Genomic DNA, 18,356 nt, shown 5'->3' on the forward strand with positions numbered 1-18,356 from the left:
CAGCTCTGAGTTTGAAGTTGATGATATTTATGCTACTTATACTAAATAAATGCATTTTTTGTTGTAAAACGGGTGAAGAAGAAGAAGAGACGTAGCTTCTCTGTTCACAGAGCCGCGGCTGCTCGACTCGTCTTCAGGGTTCAGTTGAGGATCTGGTTCAGGTTAGAGTGAAGGTCTGGGCGTTACCTGGGGGTCACTGCGAAGAGACGCCACCCCTCCCCCGCCCAGCGAGCTCTGCAGGACGAAGTTGAGGCTGTGGATCCCCGGCAGAGTGTATCTGCAGAAACACAACGTAAAATAAAATGTAAAAAAACCCACACCCGTTACCGCGGCAACGCACCTCCACGCCTTCCAGAGAAAAAACCCACAAAGTGGACCAAATGTGTTTAACACACCCTGGTAGAGGTCTGGCAGCACAGCCTGGCAACATGTGTCGGCATGCAGGTTTATTGCACGCGTAAATGTGTGTGTTGGTGGTGTTGTGGGTTTTTGATGTGTGTGTGTGTGTGTGTGTCACAGTTAAACACGCCTGATCAGCATGTGTGCACGTTTGCAAATGTGGTCATATGCTAACCCGGCGAGCATGTGTGTGCGTTTAGGCAGTTAAAGCAGTTAAAGGCGTGCGTGTCGGCCTCCCGCCGGGTTAACAAGCGGTGGAGGTGCACTAATGAAGCGTCTGTGGCGGCGGCGAGGCGTTTCGGGGTGCGAGAGGAGACGCAGGTCAGCGAGCTTTACGACCTCCACCGCTTCATTACGCTAATCGCTAACACGCCGCGCGCTGAGTCAGCGCTCAAACATGTCCGCCGGTTGTTGACATTCGCGGCTACTCGTCCAGAACGCTGTGCGCCTTTAGCACCTGAGTTTTGCTTCATCTTTGTCAACCTGAGTAACGTACTTGATCTGTTTTTGTGACGCGGTGATGACAAACTGCCTATAAAATGTAATTACCCCCCGAAAGGTTTGATCCTTTCACTGCCTTTCAACATTAAATCATGGTCAATGAAGTTGGTCCTCATCGGCAGCTTTAGCATCTTCCGCCTCATATGGTTTAAATCTGTATAATATACAGAGAGCGCCCCCTGGTGTTCAACGCAAGGAAACGAGGTGTTAATGTGTTTTCTGCTCAGCAGCGGCCACTCTGGCCACAAGTGGTAATTACACTAATTTAACAACATTGTTTACTTGTGGTTCTGATTTTGTGATGCACAGTCCTGACAGTGAAGCACGGAGGTGGCAGCATGATGGTACCGTGCACCGCATCACGGTCCGTTTAATACCATCCCATGCAGCTTTAGCATCGTATCGAAATTTAGAAATCGATTTACAGAATGAAACTTGAAAGTAACTGTTTCATCTAACAAGCAAAAATAAATTATTAGTGAAATTACAATAAATTTGTGAATGTAATTGTACTGTCTTGAAAAAAATAATAATAATTAAGATTATTCAAAAGATACTGTAGTGGGGTTTTTTCTATTTGAAATGTAAAATCACTTTCTGCTTCTGTGGTTTTACTGATAATCTGTTTTGTTGACGGTGAACTGTGGGTCTGTGCTTTTAACACTGAATCTGAACTTTTGCCTCTCATTTTTTACAAAAGAGGAAACAAAGCACTGCTGCAATAACGAAGTGATGCAATTATTGAGAGGTGATGCAATCTCGACTCACTTGATGTCTAAGCAGAACGGCACAGGAGTGTATTGTGTTGTTGTCCTTGTACATAAAGTCAAACAAAGCAGACTTTCTAACAGCGTCAGCATGCTGTCAAGGATTTCTGTCCATATTTTGCAAAACAGAAAACAACAACAGGTCGTATTTGCTTCTATCTTGGGAGAGCAAAATGTGAAGAACAAAGCCTCAAAATATCTGCTGTTTTGCAGAAAGCTGGTCTCTGTGTGGAGTAAATACAAACACAACCTGGGCATCCAGCGCCCCGGGCCGCCCCACTGCTTTCTATTATGTCTTCATGCAGGCCGATTACCTCTGAGGCCGGGATGACAGTCAGTCATGCTCGTGGCGTTGCGTCTCGGTTTCAGTGGAAGTTGCTGGTTTTGCTCAGACTGTTGTGGTTTTCTTCATGAGTCCATGTGGAAGCCACAGCCATCCTCCAGTGTCTTCAGCGCTCTGTTACATCTTTGTCCGTCTGGTAATTATGGGATTTAAAAACGGAGCCAGCTGCTTGGTTTTGGTGTTGTCAGTAGGATTTGAGAGTTCCTCTGATGATCCGGAGGACTGAGTGTAAGAAGCGCTGCAACATGTTGTATGTTAAAGGCAAACTGCCCGTCAGGATGTGTCACCAACAGTCTCACTACGGACTGATCCAGTTCTTCTCTTAAACACATTTTTGGTTGTTTTTGTCTTCACTTTTAAAGACTTGAGACTTGACTTGGACTTAAGCTTTAATTTGGCTCCAAAGGCTCGAGTCTACACTTAGACTGCCTTCAAAGACCTGGCGCTTGTCTTTGACCAATCAGGATCCAGTAAAACTGTTGTTCAAACATGTTTTGTCCATAAATTAATGACAACAGTTAATCAGAATCAGATGTCGCAGACTTGAAACGTCCATTAGATTTGTCCTCAAAGACTTGTGAACTTTCTCTCTTAAGAGTCGAGACAACATGTTGGACTTGGACTTATTGTCTACAGATCTGAGACTTGATTAGTCTCGACTAGTCTTGAAATATTCCGACTTCACGAACTAGAAGTTGCATTTTAAAGACTTCAAAAACAGGAAAAGTAGGACTTCCACTCGATAGGATGTGATTTATCGAAATATTGAAAACTTGTTTGGACCTTCCATCTAAAGACTTGAGACGTGACTTGGTCTAGTCTTGCTAAAAGACCTGAGCGTATAATTGGAGTTTCTCAAAGGCGTAAGACTTGACTAAAGCCTAAAACCTTCAAAGACTCAAAGACTTGACTTGGACTTGTTACACAGTTCAGCACTGACTTGGGTTTTACCTCGAAAGACTTGGGTATCGACTTGGACGGGCCTTCAAAGACTCAGAGATGTCGGACTTGGACTCAACAGATTTAAGTCTTTATGGACTTGTTCTTTAAGACCTGAGACACGATTTGGTCTTCAGCTCCAAAGAAATGAACCTGGACTTGGACTTGTCCTCAGAAAGATGTGAGACGACTAAGACTTGCCTTCAAAGACTCGGAGACTCCAGACTTGACCAGGTCTAGTCTTAGAATGTCGCAGTCTGTCTACCTTCCTCAGGTTTCTGCTCCTACATAACAAACCTGTACTTCGTGTTCATGTTCAGCAGATTGAAACTAGATGAATTCCAGTGACTGTGGGTTAAAACAGTAAATCAGGAGTAAAAAGCAGAACGCACAAAGAAAGCCGTCACGTATCAGTGACAAAGGTATAAAAATAGACTTAAAGACGTGCAAGAACCCATAAAGCTCCGTCGAGTGAAGCCTGCGGCCTTGTAAACTTCACAGCGCGCAGCGAGGATTCCTGATCAGCAGATAAACACTTTCAGGAGGTCGCTGTGGTTTTCCTGCGGTTCGAACATCGTGTTTCCTCCTCTGACTAATATCTGCTCGACCGCCGCTCGGTTTTACCGCCGAGCGTCTGACAGCGATTACGCCGACCGCAGATGGCTGTCGCTGGCCGTGTTGAAATGTCTGACGTGTGGGCGGAGGAGGCCAAGAGGTCGCCAGCCGACACAAACCTCCTCCACGGCCTTCTGCTTCTTGTCTGGTTTCACTTTCCGAGCTCCGCCTGAACCTTCACAGGTCAAGTTCTTCTGCCGAGTCGCTTCAGGAAGTATTCAGAACCCTTTTCTTTCCTGCACACTATTTTAACTCAAACGCCCGTAAGGACAAAGTGAACACTAATTTTTAGAAAAAAGTATTGGAAGCCCTTGGTTATTTGCACTACTTTTACTTTTAAGCTGATGTTGGTCTGTATTTGGAATATACAAACAAGCTGTCTTGGTTTTTGCAGAACATCCTCGTCTAGCGAGACCTTCTGACAGTTGCTTGACTTTTTAAATTGGCCTTTACATCCCTTCTTCTCAGTGGAATTCCTCTCCAAGTGTTTCTCGCAGCGGCGTTTAGCAGATATTAAATGACGCTTAATGAACCTTTCCGGCGACGTTAGCGTCTCGTGTGTGCTATAAAGTGTCGGCGAGAAAAACAGTTTTGAGTTTACATGGAGTTATTTTTCTAATTTGAATTCGTCGGCTTACGTTAAGGTCGTATCTCCTCCTTCTCGGTCGAATAACTCACGAAGGCTCTGTCCTGTCACATGTAGCACACATGTAAATAAACAGCAGAACGTATTCCTTCTGATGATACCAGTGGTTCCTTTGTGTGCTAAAGCGTTGTCGAGTAAACTGCACTTGAAGTTCGACCAAATTTCTGCTCAGTAGCCAAAATAAAATGAACATTTATGCTGCTGTAATTCAAAAGTGGTGGTTAGAGACAATTTCTCTACACGACTATGAAAAGATATCCACACTGACAGCATTGTACAGTGTTTGTCCGTGACATAAAGGCTCATATAAATACTCTGCTGGTATTATCATATCAAATGATGCAAGACGGTGAGACTGCAGAGGCTCACCTTGTGACGGGGTTCTTCACTCCCGGCTCAAAGATGTGGCAGAAGTATTCCTGCACCGCAGAAGAAGTCAGGTGTTTCTTCAGGTAGGGGAAGAAGAGGGGATGTCGAGCGATCACTCCTAAACAGAGACAGAGACAACGGGAGTCTGTGACGTGATTGGTGTTCAGCGTTCAAGAAAAAAAACACCTTTTGTTTGTAGTAATAGCTTGTAAAATGTTGTAGCACTGGACGCTAGCAACATTAGCAAGCCCATGTTGTCACCTTTTTTTTCATAATGCTCAGGGTTCCCAAGGAGATGCATAACAGGACTGATCCATCAACAGCCAGTAGCCACTTAGCTTAGCATAAATATTATGTAAAGTCATCAAAATTTGCCTATTTCCCGACCGCTTTTAAAAAAACAAGACATAACAGACTCTGTCGCTGATTTTAATGACTTTGAATCAAGCTAAGGTTTTTAGTCTTTATGCTAAGCTAAGCTAACAGTCCGCAGGTTGTGGTTCCATATTTCACTGAGAGTGGTATCAATCTGATGATCTAACTCGTGTATTATCCAAAACGTTGAATCGTAACAACAGAGCTAATCCTTGCTAAAGAGAATCCTGCTCTCTGATTGGCTGGCAGGCGTTTTTTTTTTTCTCAGATAATCAAACTGTGTTCTTCCTGGTGTAGATGAAAGGGAAGGCAGGCTTCAGTTTGTTTGAATGGATGTTGTGTTTTCGGAGGTTCACTTCACCGATGTTAGCCGAGTCGCCTTTGTCGCCGCTCCTCGTGTAGGCCAGTTCCTCCAGTCTGTAGCTGTGTGGGCCGCTGGGCAAGTCTGGAAGAGACCGCAAAACCAAAAATCTGATTTGTTTGGCTCAGCTAGCTGATAAAACACACAAGCATGCACGCAATCAGTCTTTTCAGATTCCTAACTCTACTGCCAGTGGCCTAATTTGCTCTCATGCGACCCTCAAAGAAGAATTTAAGCCCCTCAAAAGCCTCTGGAACCTCATGACAGACTTTGGGCCTGCAAAGACCATTTTCAACCTGTGGACGACTCCAGGTAACCCATTATGAAGCCAGTCAGGGAAGTCTGGAACCTCCTCAAAGATCATATAAGCCCCATCAAGAACCTCCTCAAAGACAATGTACCATTTCTAGAGGACTCCTGGAAGCCACCAAGAACATTCTTACTGGTCATTTAAAGCCCCTAAAGGACTTCTGGAAGATCTTAAGGACTGCCTAAACCCCGTCAAAGAACTATCTGAGCACTCTTAAGCCTCTTCACCCACCTCAAGGGTATCTGGAACCTCCAAAACCCAACCGAGCCCCCTTTAGAAAACCTTGGAATCTCTTCAAGGACCATCTGAGCTGTCAGTGAGACCTAAGACACCACAAGTCCTTAATCAGCACTTTGTCAAGGAGTTCTGGAACCTTCGCAGGAAACCATCTGAAGCCTGTCAAAGACACCATCAACCACCTGAGGACTCCAGAACTTCCTCAAGAACCAGGTAAGCCTCCACATAAACCTCATCATGGACCATGTAAGCCCCAGCATTGAGCCCTTCAAGCACAATTCAGGCACTTTCAAGCACCGGTCAGGAATATTTTCACTCCTGAAGCCAGGTAAACCTTCAGGTAGAGCTCACAGAGGACTCAAGCAATGAACCCTGGAACACCTTAAGCACGATTCAAGCACCCATCAAGAACCTTCAAGCCCTCGGGGACCATTCAGTTTGTGACACTGTTTACAGATGTTTCCTTGCAGCTTCTGCCATCAGAAATGAAAAATACTGGAATAAATCACAGCTCCAGTCAGTCAATAACAGATTTATAAACAAAACCAGGTGAGCACATATTAGAAACAGCAGCTCTGTCCTTTCTCGTTTCATTTGAGTGTTTTGTGCTCTCTTGTTTTGGCCTTTGTGATTGGAGAGGGCTTCTTGCGTTCAGCCAGGAATGCGAAGGTAGGGGAAGCAGCCAGGACTCGGTATGCCAGTGAGTTCTCCTCTGATTCTGTAAATACATTTGGTTTCTGAGCACTGGGCTGAGAGACTCTTAACGGTGCTGCCATGTGAGGAAAGGGCTGGTTTAAAGGGTGAGAGGATGAAAATTGGCACAGCTTGTTCTTCTCAAGAATTCCAGATATACAAAAGACACACAAACACACACACTGTGGTTATCCTGTGTAGCCGTGGAGTCCAAACCGTTTCTCACAACCTCTGACTGATCTGACTCTGTTCAGTCTGTTAATGAACTTTAAAGACATTTCTACTCTAATCTGACTGTATGTTTTGATGCCACAGTTGTGGGTGGTTGTGTGGAGGTAAACAGGACATGGGAGGGTGTCTGGTTCTGACTGGCTGGAATTCAACTGGACTGGTCAGTCTCTGTTGGTAGTTAAAGGACCATTTCAGAATGCCTAAAGAACGACTTAAGGCCCTTAAAACCCTCGGCGACATCCTCAGTCTGTTCAAGAGGTCCTGTATGATGACTGCATATGGAACCCCTTAGGCCTGGAGTCTCCCTGGAATCCCCAAAAAAACCCCTTTTGAGTTCATCAGGAACCATCTGAGTCCTTTAAAACCTGACAGAACTTTCTGAAAGGATCTACAAACCTCTTTAACAACACCCAAAATGCTTTCAAGCACAATTTGCGCATCTTGAGGAGTTCTGTAACCCATGAAAGCCCGTATGAATATTGTCAGTGAGGCCAGGACCCAGGAAAAGTCAACCGAGCCCCCTTGGGAACTCTGGAACATCCTTGAGAACAACTCCAGAACCCTTGATAACCCCTGAAACTGTCCTAGAACCCCTGGAGCATCCTTAAAGACCACTGAGTCCCCTTTAGAACCCACAGAACCTCCTCAATCACCATCTAGGCTCCCTTGAAGACCAAGACTGTTGTGTAATGTAAGCTTCCAAAAGATCCCTACAGGCCTTCAAAAACCTCTGGAACCTTCTCAAGGACCCATGTAACTTCATCAGGTCCCATTTAAACACCTTAGACGACCTAAGGCTTTCTCACAAACCCCTTGGACCCTCCTGGAGCTTCCTCATGGACCATCTGAACCACCTTGAGGACCCGTAAAACATCTGCAAGAACAACTTAAACATTTTCAGGAACGAAGAACCTATAAATGAGCGTTGCAACTGTTTGAAGAACCTGAAAAACACCCCCCAGGAACTGTTTGCACACCCTTAAGGAACTCCTTGAGGACCATTTTAGTCTTGTCAAGGACCCATTCAAGTTTCTCAAGGACATGTGGTGTTTCTTCAAGGACCTATGAAACCCATTGTGGAACCTTTCGATGTACCTCCATGACCTCTTCAGAGACTTCACAATAACCTCCTGAACATTCTCACCGACCGAACAGTGGCTGTAAACACTCGGCTGTCGTGGCTAAACCACCAGGTGCTTGGTTACCTGTGTCAGGTGCGTCCTCTGCTGAGGTGGGCGGGGCTTCGTCCTTATCGGGTGTGTCTGGTCCCGCCTCTGAGAGCGACTCCACCAGTTCTCCACCGACATGGACGTCCACCTGCCGTCACATGAACACCGACCAGAGTTAGACTGAATTTAAAGGTATTCAGATGTACGTTATGTAAGAATATTTATATAAACGTACTTCAGTCGCTTTTGAACATTTTGATATTTTAAATACATTCTTCTACAGTTATAAAAAACATTTTTATAGAAACAGATTTAGCTTCATAGAGTTATTTTAGACAAACAGATTATTGTAAACATAGTTTTAGATCTTCATCTTTATTCAAGCTACATATGGTCATTTAATATAAAGACATATGAAGACATTTTTCTGAGCTCTGTATCCATTCATACACTTTATATGAAGATAGAGCAAAACTGTAGATTGTATATGAATATATGTTAAACGTTTACTTTCACTACAAAAAGGAAATTTATATAAAATATCCTGCATAATTCCTCTTCACATGCCGTCCCTTACTGTAGCTCTATGAATGAAAGTATTTTAGGATATTTGTCTTTGTACACATTGGTCTTAAACAACAGAATAAAATAAAAAAATTCCACAATGGAAACGGAGACAAACACTGATTCCTGACATGTAGTTCTTTTTAAACTTTCTGACTCATCAGGTTTCTTCTTAAATTACTTCATCTCAGAAAAAGCGCTGACATGAAGTTCCTTCAGGTCCTGACTCACCGTCAGCTCAGATTTGGGATGTAAGAAGAAAAAGGGCTTCAGGACGGGAGACCTGGAAACAGGAGGAACAGGAGAATTCAGTGTTCTTCGATTAGGGTGAAGTTGACCGTGTGGTGAACGAGGTGCCTGAATGAACCCCAGACATGCGTCGCTGTGTGGACTCACACTCTGGGACGTCCGCCCACGATGCCGACGAGTCCAGGAGCTGAGGACAAAGACTCAGAGTGAGTTTTTGCAGCTTTGGCCTGAGATCAGCTTCATGTCCTAGTTACAGTTCAGTTAAACCTCCCGGCGGAGTTCAGACCGAGTGTCACCGTAAACAAAACGCGGTTCAGGAGGCCAGAAGCCTCCTTATCTGCAGCAGAAGGGAGGAAGGCTTATCAACGAGGCGCTCGCAGCTCAGAGTTCAGCTTAGCGAGCATTTTTTCCGCCGACATCCACTTAATTACATAATAAATACTTGAGATGACGCTGATAAACCGACATGCTCTAGACTTCAGGGAGAGAGGAGTCTGGGAAGGACTCAGTTCAAACCTCCAGAGGATGAAGAGCAGCGGCTTAGATTCATGTGGAACCCCTGGAACATGCTCAAGGACCCTGGCAACACCTTTTCAACAACCTTCAAGCACTTCACCAACCTGACGTTACACTCTGTCTCGTTAAACTTCAGATGAGGTCTGATGCTCCTTTAACGACAAGCACCAACGTTTTGAGATCACAGTAAACAGAAACAGGAAGAACGGCTAAAGCTAGCTGGAAAAGTCCAAGTTGACTTCACTGATGTGGATGAACTTAAATAAGGTTACGTATCGAAGCGGTTCATTTGGGTCGATGATGAAATGTGTTACGACACCACACTGGCCAGAATAACTGCACACAGTGGTGTCCTTATGGATTACATAAGTCCTGCCCAGCTGATCTGCTCATGTTAGGGTTAGGGATTCTGTCTTCTACTGCTAGTAGTCATGAACTTATACAACCATCCCGCTCTAACCGCACCGGGGCGGCTATCAGCTCATCACAAGGGTGCTTTGATACCAAACGGGGGTTCAGGAGGGCTCATCGTACCCATGCCGGTTCCTGCCGGAGCCACTTCCCTGGAGAAGACTTCCAGAGCTTTCTTCTGCTTGTGGTGGACGGCCATCCAGAGCACCACCTCCCTGGAGCCCTGCGGACACACAAAAAAACAAAAACCCAGACATCGACTGAGAACTGTCGAGCAAGAGAGCAAACGAAGAGGCGCGAAGGCAGAAAAAAGAGGCTTGAAACAGGCTTAACCGCCACCCTGGCTGAGGTTAGGGGCTGAACAGAGCGAGCCATGTTGGGGGAGTTCAGAGGCGTGAAACGGGATTAACTCCGATCCTGCCGCTCTGAAACTGGGAAGGAGGTTAAAACAGTGAAGAGGAAAAAAAAAGCAGCAACGGAAGCTGGACGAAGAACAGTCAGACCATTCTGCACTGGACCTCGTTGTCTTTTATAAAACCAATCACAACCGTCCTGGGCCGAGCTAAGCGCTGGACGATGTCGAGCGTTTCTTCAACTAGAGATCAGGAATCGTCTCAGTGGAACATTTTTGGAGCCTCACTAGGAAGTTGCTGCTCTTGTTGGTTACAGATGATCTGATGAATGTTGGGAAAGCCACGCGGTCTCAGTCTGAGTGCACCACAATCTCAGCAAAGCCACTGACCGGATGTAAGGCCGCTTCAACGGGCCTGCAGCAGATGGGACAACGGAGGCTTGTTAGTCAGCCGGCGTGGGGAATTTTACGTTGCTACTGGGGAAGTTAGACTGAAAGCTGTGTACGCGAAATGCTTCGTGTTGACGCGGCAACATCAGCTGTTAGTCATGAGAACGCTGCTGACGGTCCAGAAGCCACCGAGTCCGACCGCTTAGAAAGACGACAATCAGGTGATGTAACGTAGGAAATGTAAAGCAGGAAGGACAACACGAGGCTGTCTGGACCTCGGACAGCGTATAAATTCACTAAGAGGAACCAGACTGGAAGGAACCAACTGACCCAGATCAGAACCAACGAGCTGACCAACACTGGAATAAATCGACTGACCCAGACCAGAATGAACCAACTGACCCAGACCAGAACCAACCAACTGACCCAGATCAGAACCAACCAGCTGACCAACACTGGAACAAACCGACTGACCCAGACCAGAATGAACCAACTGACCCAGACTGGAAGGACCTAACTGAACCAGACTAGAACCAACCAACGACTTAGACTGTAAAGAAACAACTGACCCAACTGGAACGAACCAATGGACCCAGAGTGGGCCAAACCAACTGATCAGACTAGAAGGAACCAAGTGACCCAGACTGGAAGGAATCACCTGATCAAAGCTGGAACAAACCAACGGACCTGATAGTAACGAATAAACTGACCCAGACTGGAACAAACCGACTGCCCGGTTTGGAACGTACCATTAGACCTGGTGTCCACTAACGTGGGCTTTACCTTGCTGCAAGCGTTGGCGCCGTACGTGTCTTCGGCTCCGAGGACCTGGATGTTGACGGAGCTGAAGTCTTCCATCCCCAGCTGCTTGAACATTCGCTTCGTCCTACAAACAACAGGAACACACAGTTAGTAAATCGGATCCGCGAAGAGAACGAAGAGCAGCTTCCTGTCGTCGTCACCGTTTGATGATGCTCTCTGCGGTCCGTCGGGCCTTTTCCGTCGCCCTCAGTCCTCCGACTGGACACACCGCCGTCGCTCTGAAACCGTCCATGTAGGTGGCGCACACCTGCAGGAGGAGGAAGAGATACCCGCTAGTATGGAGGTGGCACTTCAAAATAAAGCTCACAAACCGAACACGAACATCGTGACGGGGATCTCACCTTGTAGTCGTGTGACGGAGCGAAGCCTTTAGCTCCGGTCACTCTGACAGCGCCTCCGTCCACACCTGAAAACACACAAACACACCTTCGTGACTTCATCGATCAACAACACGATCAATAACACGATCAATAACACGATCAATAACACAATCAATAACACGATCAGTAACACGAGCCACAACATCACGTCCAGTGAATCTCAACATGAACACAAACCTTCAGTATTTAAACCTTTTTTAATGTCTGAAAAGCAAAGGGAGGATGATCTATTAGACGTTTCAGACAAATTCATTTCTCATTATAAAGGTATTTATGCATTTTATTTTGAAAAGCCTCTCTGGCAACTCAACTCTATAAATATAAATTTAAAGAAATATTTAGAAAACAAAACCACACATTTGTAATAATGATATTAGTAATAATTATATTTATCACATGATTATTAAATAAAACTTTATGTTTCTATGTTTCACTGTTATTTATTTTGTTTTTTATACTAATATTATGTGTTCGGAATTTTTTTTTTTTTAGCTCTATCTAAGATGTTTTCTTTAATATTATGGCTTAATTTATGTTTTACTTTGATTTTGTTTTTATAATTTTTTTTATTTCACTTATACTTATATTTCAATTTTATTAAATTTGATCATAATTTACTTTAAAAAAAATCTTTTTTTGCCTGTATTACTTAATTCTTTTAATCTAGTTTAATTTAATTTAATTTAATTTAATTTAATTTAAAATCATTCCATCTTCATAATTCTATTGAAAAAGCTTCAGATTACAATAACTGACTTTTAATTTTTAATTAGTTTTTCTGTTCAAGTCCAGTTTTTATTAGTTTCAACAATGAGTTTTTGTAACATTTATTATGACATTATTTTTGCTTCAATAGTTAAATTTATTTGCTTTCAAAGATTTTATTTTTCATTTTAAACTTTTGTTGGAATTTTATCTTGTTACATTATTATTATTTAATATTTTTAAAACAAAACCTTTAAGTACTGTATTTTTAAATTAATTATTGAATTTATAAATTATTAATTTATACACATATTTGAAAAAATGTTTTAGTTTTTTTGTTGCATTTGAATCTTTTAGATATTTTTAAATAATACTTTCTGTTTATTTCACATGTTTTTAAATCCGTCCGTCTCTCTGTGAACTCGTCGTCCTGAAGCGTCCGGACCGGCGCAGAAACATGACGCGGCGCTTTGTTCACCTCCGACCGAACCGAGCTGCGGCGGGCGGTCCGTCTCCGGTTCAGTGTCCTGCCGCTCGGCGTGACAAACAAACTGAGACGGGTCAGGAAGCGGCCAAACGGGCCTCCGGAGTTCAGCCGAGGCGCAATTAGACGGAAATATTTACATTTTCAGCAGCAACAGCAGCTGAGCGCTCACGAAACGGGACGTTCTGGACGACCGGGTTCACGGGTTCTGACCTTTTGTATTATATGAAGAAATTCTGGTGCAGAAAAAAAAAAAGCTTTGCGTAAATCAGAGCTTCTGAACAGCCGTTAACTCAGAAAAGCTCTGACGGACGTCTCTGGGTTAAATTCTTCTGCTTCTTGTTTGTTTTTAAGAAATCTCATCATTTCAGAGCAAATTTAGGTTTTTAATGTTGATTTGGGTTTAATTTAAGCGACAAAAGAGTTGAAAAAAATCAATAAAACTAAAAAACATAGACCAACACTGAAAAGAATCAGTAAATAAACATCACATCTTAGATTTTCCTGCATAGAAATCAACATTTTGTAGAAAAAACCACAGATTGATCAAAGATATTTGCACAGTTATCATCATTTCACAAACATGTTCTTTCTATTGATCAGACTAAACTGTTAAATGCAGGATTAAGACCGAGACAGGAGGTTTCAGGAGAAAAATCTACATCAGTGTTTTATCGTTATTTATAAATCTATTTTATTATATGTATTTATTGTTTATTTTATAGGGAATTTAGTTGTTTGTAAACATCTTTCAATAAACAATAAAAACAAAACTGGAGCCTGATGTCGTGACGTTTTATCCGAACCTCTTTGTGCTCGAAGCGTTCTTTAAGAACGTGTTTAAAGCAAAGCGTTTGCTCTGAATAGATTCTGGTAAAAACCAAATGTTCTGCGTTTCTCGGCGCCACCAGGAGGTCCGGACCGACGGACCGGCAGTCGGGTCGCAAGAGTTCAGAGCCGTCGGCTGGACTGCAGGCGCCGAGCAGAGAAGTTTGTCAAACTGCACAGAAGGCGCCTCTGAGTTCTGTCTGGTTCTAGATGTGGTTCTGGTTCCACAGAGGACTTGAGAAACGTGAGCCTCAGTGAAGAACACGACCCAGAACCTGGACTCCAGATTCTGTTTTCAGGAGAATAAAGTCAGAACCATCAGAGCTGCTTCGTGCTGAATGAGTGAACGCCGTGAGCTGCCTCCTGCCCCCGGAGCAGAACTGGGTCAGTCTGAACCCGTGCAGGACTTCCCTCCACATATTTTCCAAATGTAAACACAGCATGTATCACTGGTGCCATTATTTACTCAAGCGGGGCAGGAGGAGGGAAACCCGGAGCTCTGGCGGCGCCTCCTCCTCCAATCACACGGCTCCTGAATTAATGAGGCCGAGGAGGCCAAGCCGCTTATCAGAGGGTTCAGAACCGGGTCGCTGGAAGAGTTCTGGGGTTCATCCGCGGGTCAGAACGTACCTGCGAGCTCCTGCAGCTGCACCCGGCTGAAGTCGCAGATGACGTCGGGCAGCAGGTACCGCCGCGGGTCGCCGATCTCGTACACCAGCTGCTCGGCCACCGTGCCGAAGGACACCAGGCCGCCGGTTCTGGGCGGCTTGGACAGAACGAAGGAGCCGTCGCCGGAGCACTCGACCACCGGGAAGCCGATGTTGTCCCTGGAAAGGAGGCGGACACACAAAGTGACCGAACCAGGCAGAAAAACGACACAAACGGGACAGAAAACAATAAAAACGACAAAACAAAACACAAAGAAGACAAAAAACGAGACAGAAAATAGGAAAGAAGACACAAAGCTCCAAAAACAAAAACAAACAATGACATCAGCGAGTCACAAAATAAACAAAACGAGACACGACACGACAACAACGACCCACAAAACACCTGAAATGAACAAAACGAGTTCGAAACAACAAAAACGAGGCACAACAAACACAACAGCTGATTGTGTGTCGTGTGGTTCAGCAGGTTGTCATGATGTTTGTGGGTTTGTTGGTCTTTCAGAACCACAAAGAGGAAACTAAACATCTAGAACTTTTATAAAAACTCCAGAGTCGACTAAACAACAATAAATCTGCTGCTTTCTGCTCCACCAGGTGGCGCTGTGCTCGTTAAAGCTGAGTTAAACTCTTCTCCTTCAGAATAAAAGCGCTGAAGCCCTGTTGTAACTGTGAAGACCTTGTTGTTGTCGTGTGTGTTGTCGTGTGTGTTAAGTTGTGTTGCTGCTCGTGGGTGGGACTCGAGCACCCACCAGTCGGGGACTCGGTGCCAGTCGGTGAACACTCCCCCGGTGCTCTGAGCGCCGCACTCGATCAGGTGACCTGCAAGACTGGAAAACAAACACATTTAATTAAAGTCTGATTGAAGGAAAACGTGACGAGAAACAAAAGTTCATCTTCTGAGTTTTAGTTTGTTCTGAATTCAGCTTTTTTTTTATAAATGTTTTGATTCCTCGTTTGTAGCTTAATTAATTCATCGTTATTGTTTTGTTTCGTTAGTTTGCAGCCTTTTAATTTATTTTTGACTTAATTTATTTATTATTAATTTCTTCTTGTCACTTTTTGCAAACGTTTAATTTAAATTAAATCTATTCTTCTTGCATGTAATTGTTAAATTTAACAAGAATTTCTTCTTTTTTTTGGATTTTATTGTCTGTTTTCAAACTTTTACTTTTATTTCAATTTTTATTTATTTTAAATCTATTTTCTCAATATTTCATTTTATTGTAATTTCATTTAAATGCGATTTAATTTCATTTAATTTCAACTAAATGAGGGAAAAAAATTACTGCATTTTATTGGTTGTATACAAATTTTAAATTGAAATAAATTTTACTTCATGTTTTTTATTTTGTTCATTTTTTTCATTAAACTAAAATAAATTTGATGTCATTTAATTTAATTTTCATTTATCCTCACTGCACTCTGTTCATATTCAGCCTTTGAATTAATTTCATTCACATTTTATTCCTTCTTTTCATATTTTATTGTCTGTTTGCGACCTTTTAATAATTATTTTTGCACTTCGAGCTTCACATCATGTCTAAAAGCCACAAAACAAACGAAGCCTGATTTATTATTTCCAGTCTGAGTCTTTATTTCTGTACTTTTGTTGTAACTTCAAACGAGAACCAGCGTCGGCTCGTGTTGGTGTGTTTTACCTTCCAGCTGCCAGCAGGTCGTAGTCGCTGCTCTGCCACCCGAACTGCAACAAAACCAACACAAGTCAGCTGCTGCCGGACACACAAACATCCAGACACACCGCTGGTTCTACCCTCAGAGGACACGACGACACCACAGAGAACGACAAAACAAGACACACACTGACACAAACGAGACAGAAAACAACACAAATTAAAGAGAAAACAACAAAATGAAACACAAAACAACCAAAACAAGATATGAAAGAAATAAATCTGAACACAAAGTGATCAAAACAAGACACACAATGACACAAACGAGACAGAAAACAGCAAAACCGACACACAAAACGGCTGAAACGAGACGGAAAACAACAAGAAGGAGACACAAAAGAACACAAACGAGACACAAAATGACTGAAACAAGATAAATAATGACACAAAAGAGACACAAAACAAAACAAAAGAGATGGAAAAACAACAACAACACAACCTGGACACACAACGACAAACACCAGACGCTAAACGCGGAGCTTCAGCTGAAGTTGGGACGTTTGTCCTTTGACTCTAACGGCCGACAGCCTCAGACGCCTGCCGTCCCAGAATGCTTTGCTGCTGCCAGCAGACGTACCGCGTGCATCAGCGGGCCCAGAGCGATGGCGCTGTCCACGCAGCGACCCGTCACCACGATGTCGGCGCCGAGGTCGAGGCAGCGGCGGATGGGACCGGCCCTGGACAGACAGAGTGAGCAGAGTGTTGTTGTTGTTGTTGTTGTTGTTGTTGTTGTTGTTGTTGTTGTGGTGCAGCCTGACTCCGTACCCCAGATACGCGTTCATGCTGTGCAGGGTTTTGGGCAGCGGCTGTCTGGCGCCGCCGTCGGCCATCTTTACTTCAGGCAGGCTGCCCCTCTGACGGGGAGGAGACACGTTTGTGACATCACAGACGGCAAACAACAAACAAACAAACAAACAATGACGTGGGAGGCTTACGTGGGGCATGAGGTCATCGCCGGTCACCACGGCGACCTTCATGTCCAGGCCCGCCTTCTTGACCACTTCCTGGATGGCGGCGGCGCAGGCCAGAGGGTTGACGCCGCCGGCATTACTGACCACACGGATACCTGTCGCCATGGAAACACACTCTGGGATGGGTTGTGTCCTGTTGTTGTTGTGTGTTGTTGTGTGTTGTGTTGTGTATTGTTGTGTTGCTGTGTGTTGTTGTGCGTTGCGTTGTGTATTGTTGTTGTGTTGTTGTGTGTTGTGTTGCTGTGTGTTGTTGTGTGTTGTGTTGTGTATTGTTGTTGTGTTGTTGTGTGTTGTGTATTGTGTGTTTTTGTGTTGTTGTGTGTTGTGTTGTGTATTGTGTGTTTTTGTGTTGTTGTGTGTTGTGTTGCTGTGTGTTGTTGTGTGTTGTTGTTGTGTATTGTTGTGTATCATTGTGTTGTTGTGTATCATTGTATTGTTGTGTATTATTGTGTTGTTGTGTATTTCGTGTTGTTGTGTCGTCACCTTTCCGCTGGATGTCGTTGATAAACGGCGCGATGGCGACTTGAACAAAGTCTGGAGTGTAACCCAGAGTCTGCAGGAAAACACAGTCGTTATGGAGCAGCGCCCCCTGCAGGCAGGCACACACTGCACACACACACATTGCACACAGACACACAACAGCTGGACGCTGCAGCAGGAATCTACATGTGTTCTATAATGTGATCTGTGTAATCTGTACATTTTGAAAATAGTCTAATAAGAAAAAACATGTAAATAAACACAAACAAAACAACAACAACAACAACATATCACCTACATTATTAAAATAAACCTAAACGTTTGTAAACAGAAGACGTTTGACTGTGTGACGGTTTGTTTTCTCTGATATGAATAAATGACAATCAGAAGGCAGCAAACGCTCGAGTTTCATTTTCAAAACAAATAAATAAAAAACTGTTAAATAATCATGAACATGTCATTATAACCGTGTAACGCATGTTGACAGAAAATTGTAAATATTGATAGAAATCGTTTCAGTGACGTTTAGATCATCAGTCAATAAATAAATAAAATAAACAAATACAGAGTAAATAATTACACATACGACATAATAAATAATAATAATAATAAAACACATGCAGAAAATTAAATACTAAAACAGTTAAACAAGGAGGAAGCCGCTGACGACCTCAGTCTGACTGTATTGATCGTCTATCGGTGTCTCTGACCCGATCAGCTCTGATCTGTGACGTCATGACTTACAGGAACCTTGGACTTGGCGGCGGTCAGCAGAGACATGGTGATCTCACTGAGGTAGTCGAAGACCAGGAAGTCCAGCCGCCCACCGTGGACCAGCTGGGGCACTGAGGATACACCACACACACATCAATACACACACACACACA

At 43.7% G+C, this 18,356-nt stretch overlaps 1 protein-coding gene across 1 annotated transcript in view; it reads right to left on the reverse strand.

The window, feature by feature from the left end:
- Window positions 1–18,356, reverse strand: part of LOC103367950 (uncharacterized) — a 23,602-nt gene that overhangs the window by 4,292 nt on the left and 954 nt on the right. The window contains exons 2-19 of the mRNA XM_008296149.1: window positions 18,214–18,314; window positions 17,473–17,542; window positions 16,954–17,084; window positions 16,784–16,872; window positions 16,596–16,695; window positions 15,986–16,029; window positions 15,077–15,154; window positions 14,287–14,483; window positions 11,601–11,665; window positions 11,400–11,506; window positions 11,221–11,323; window positions 9,819–9,918; window positions 8,916–8,955; window positions 8,751–8,802; window positions 7,992–8,103; window positions 5,316–5,399; window positions 4,580–4,697; window positions 187–277 (exon numbers count right to left, since the gene is read on the reverse strand). Coding sequence (XP_008294371.1) covers window positions 187–277; window positions 4,580–4,697; window positions 5,316–5,399; window positions 7,992–8,103; window positions 8,751–8,802; window positions 8,916–8,955; window positions 9,819–9,918; window positions 11,221–11,323; window positions 11,400–11,506; window positions 11,601–11,665; window positions 14,287–14,483; window positions 15,077–15,154; window positions 15,986–16,029; window positions 16,596–16,695; window positions 16,784–16,872; window positions 16,954–17,084; window positions 17,473–17,542; window positions 18,214–18,314 — 1,682 coding nt within the window. The remainder of the gene's footprint in view (window positions 1–186; window positions 278–4,579; window positions 4,698–5,315; window positions 5,400–7,991; window positions 8,104–8,750; window positions 8,803–8,915; window positions 8,956–9,818; window positions 9,919–11,220; window positions 11,324–11,399; window positions 11,507–11,600; window positions 11,666–14,286; window positions 14,484–15,076; window positions 15,155–15,985; window positions 16,030–16,595; window positions 16,696–16,783; window positions 16,873–16,953; window positions 17,085–17,472; window positions 17,543–18,213; window positions 18,315–18,356) is intronic.

The sequence above is a fragment of the Stegastes partitus genome, unplaced genomic scaffold (assembly GCF_000690725.1).
Source record: "Stegastes partitus isolate 25-593 unplaced genomic scaffold, Stegastes_partitus-1.0.2 Scaffold1104, whole genome shotgun sequence".
NCBI lineage: Eukaryota > Metazoa > Chordata > Actinopteri > Pomacentridae > Stegastes > Stegastes partitus.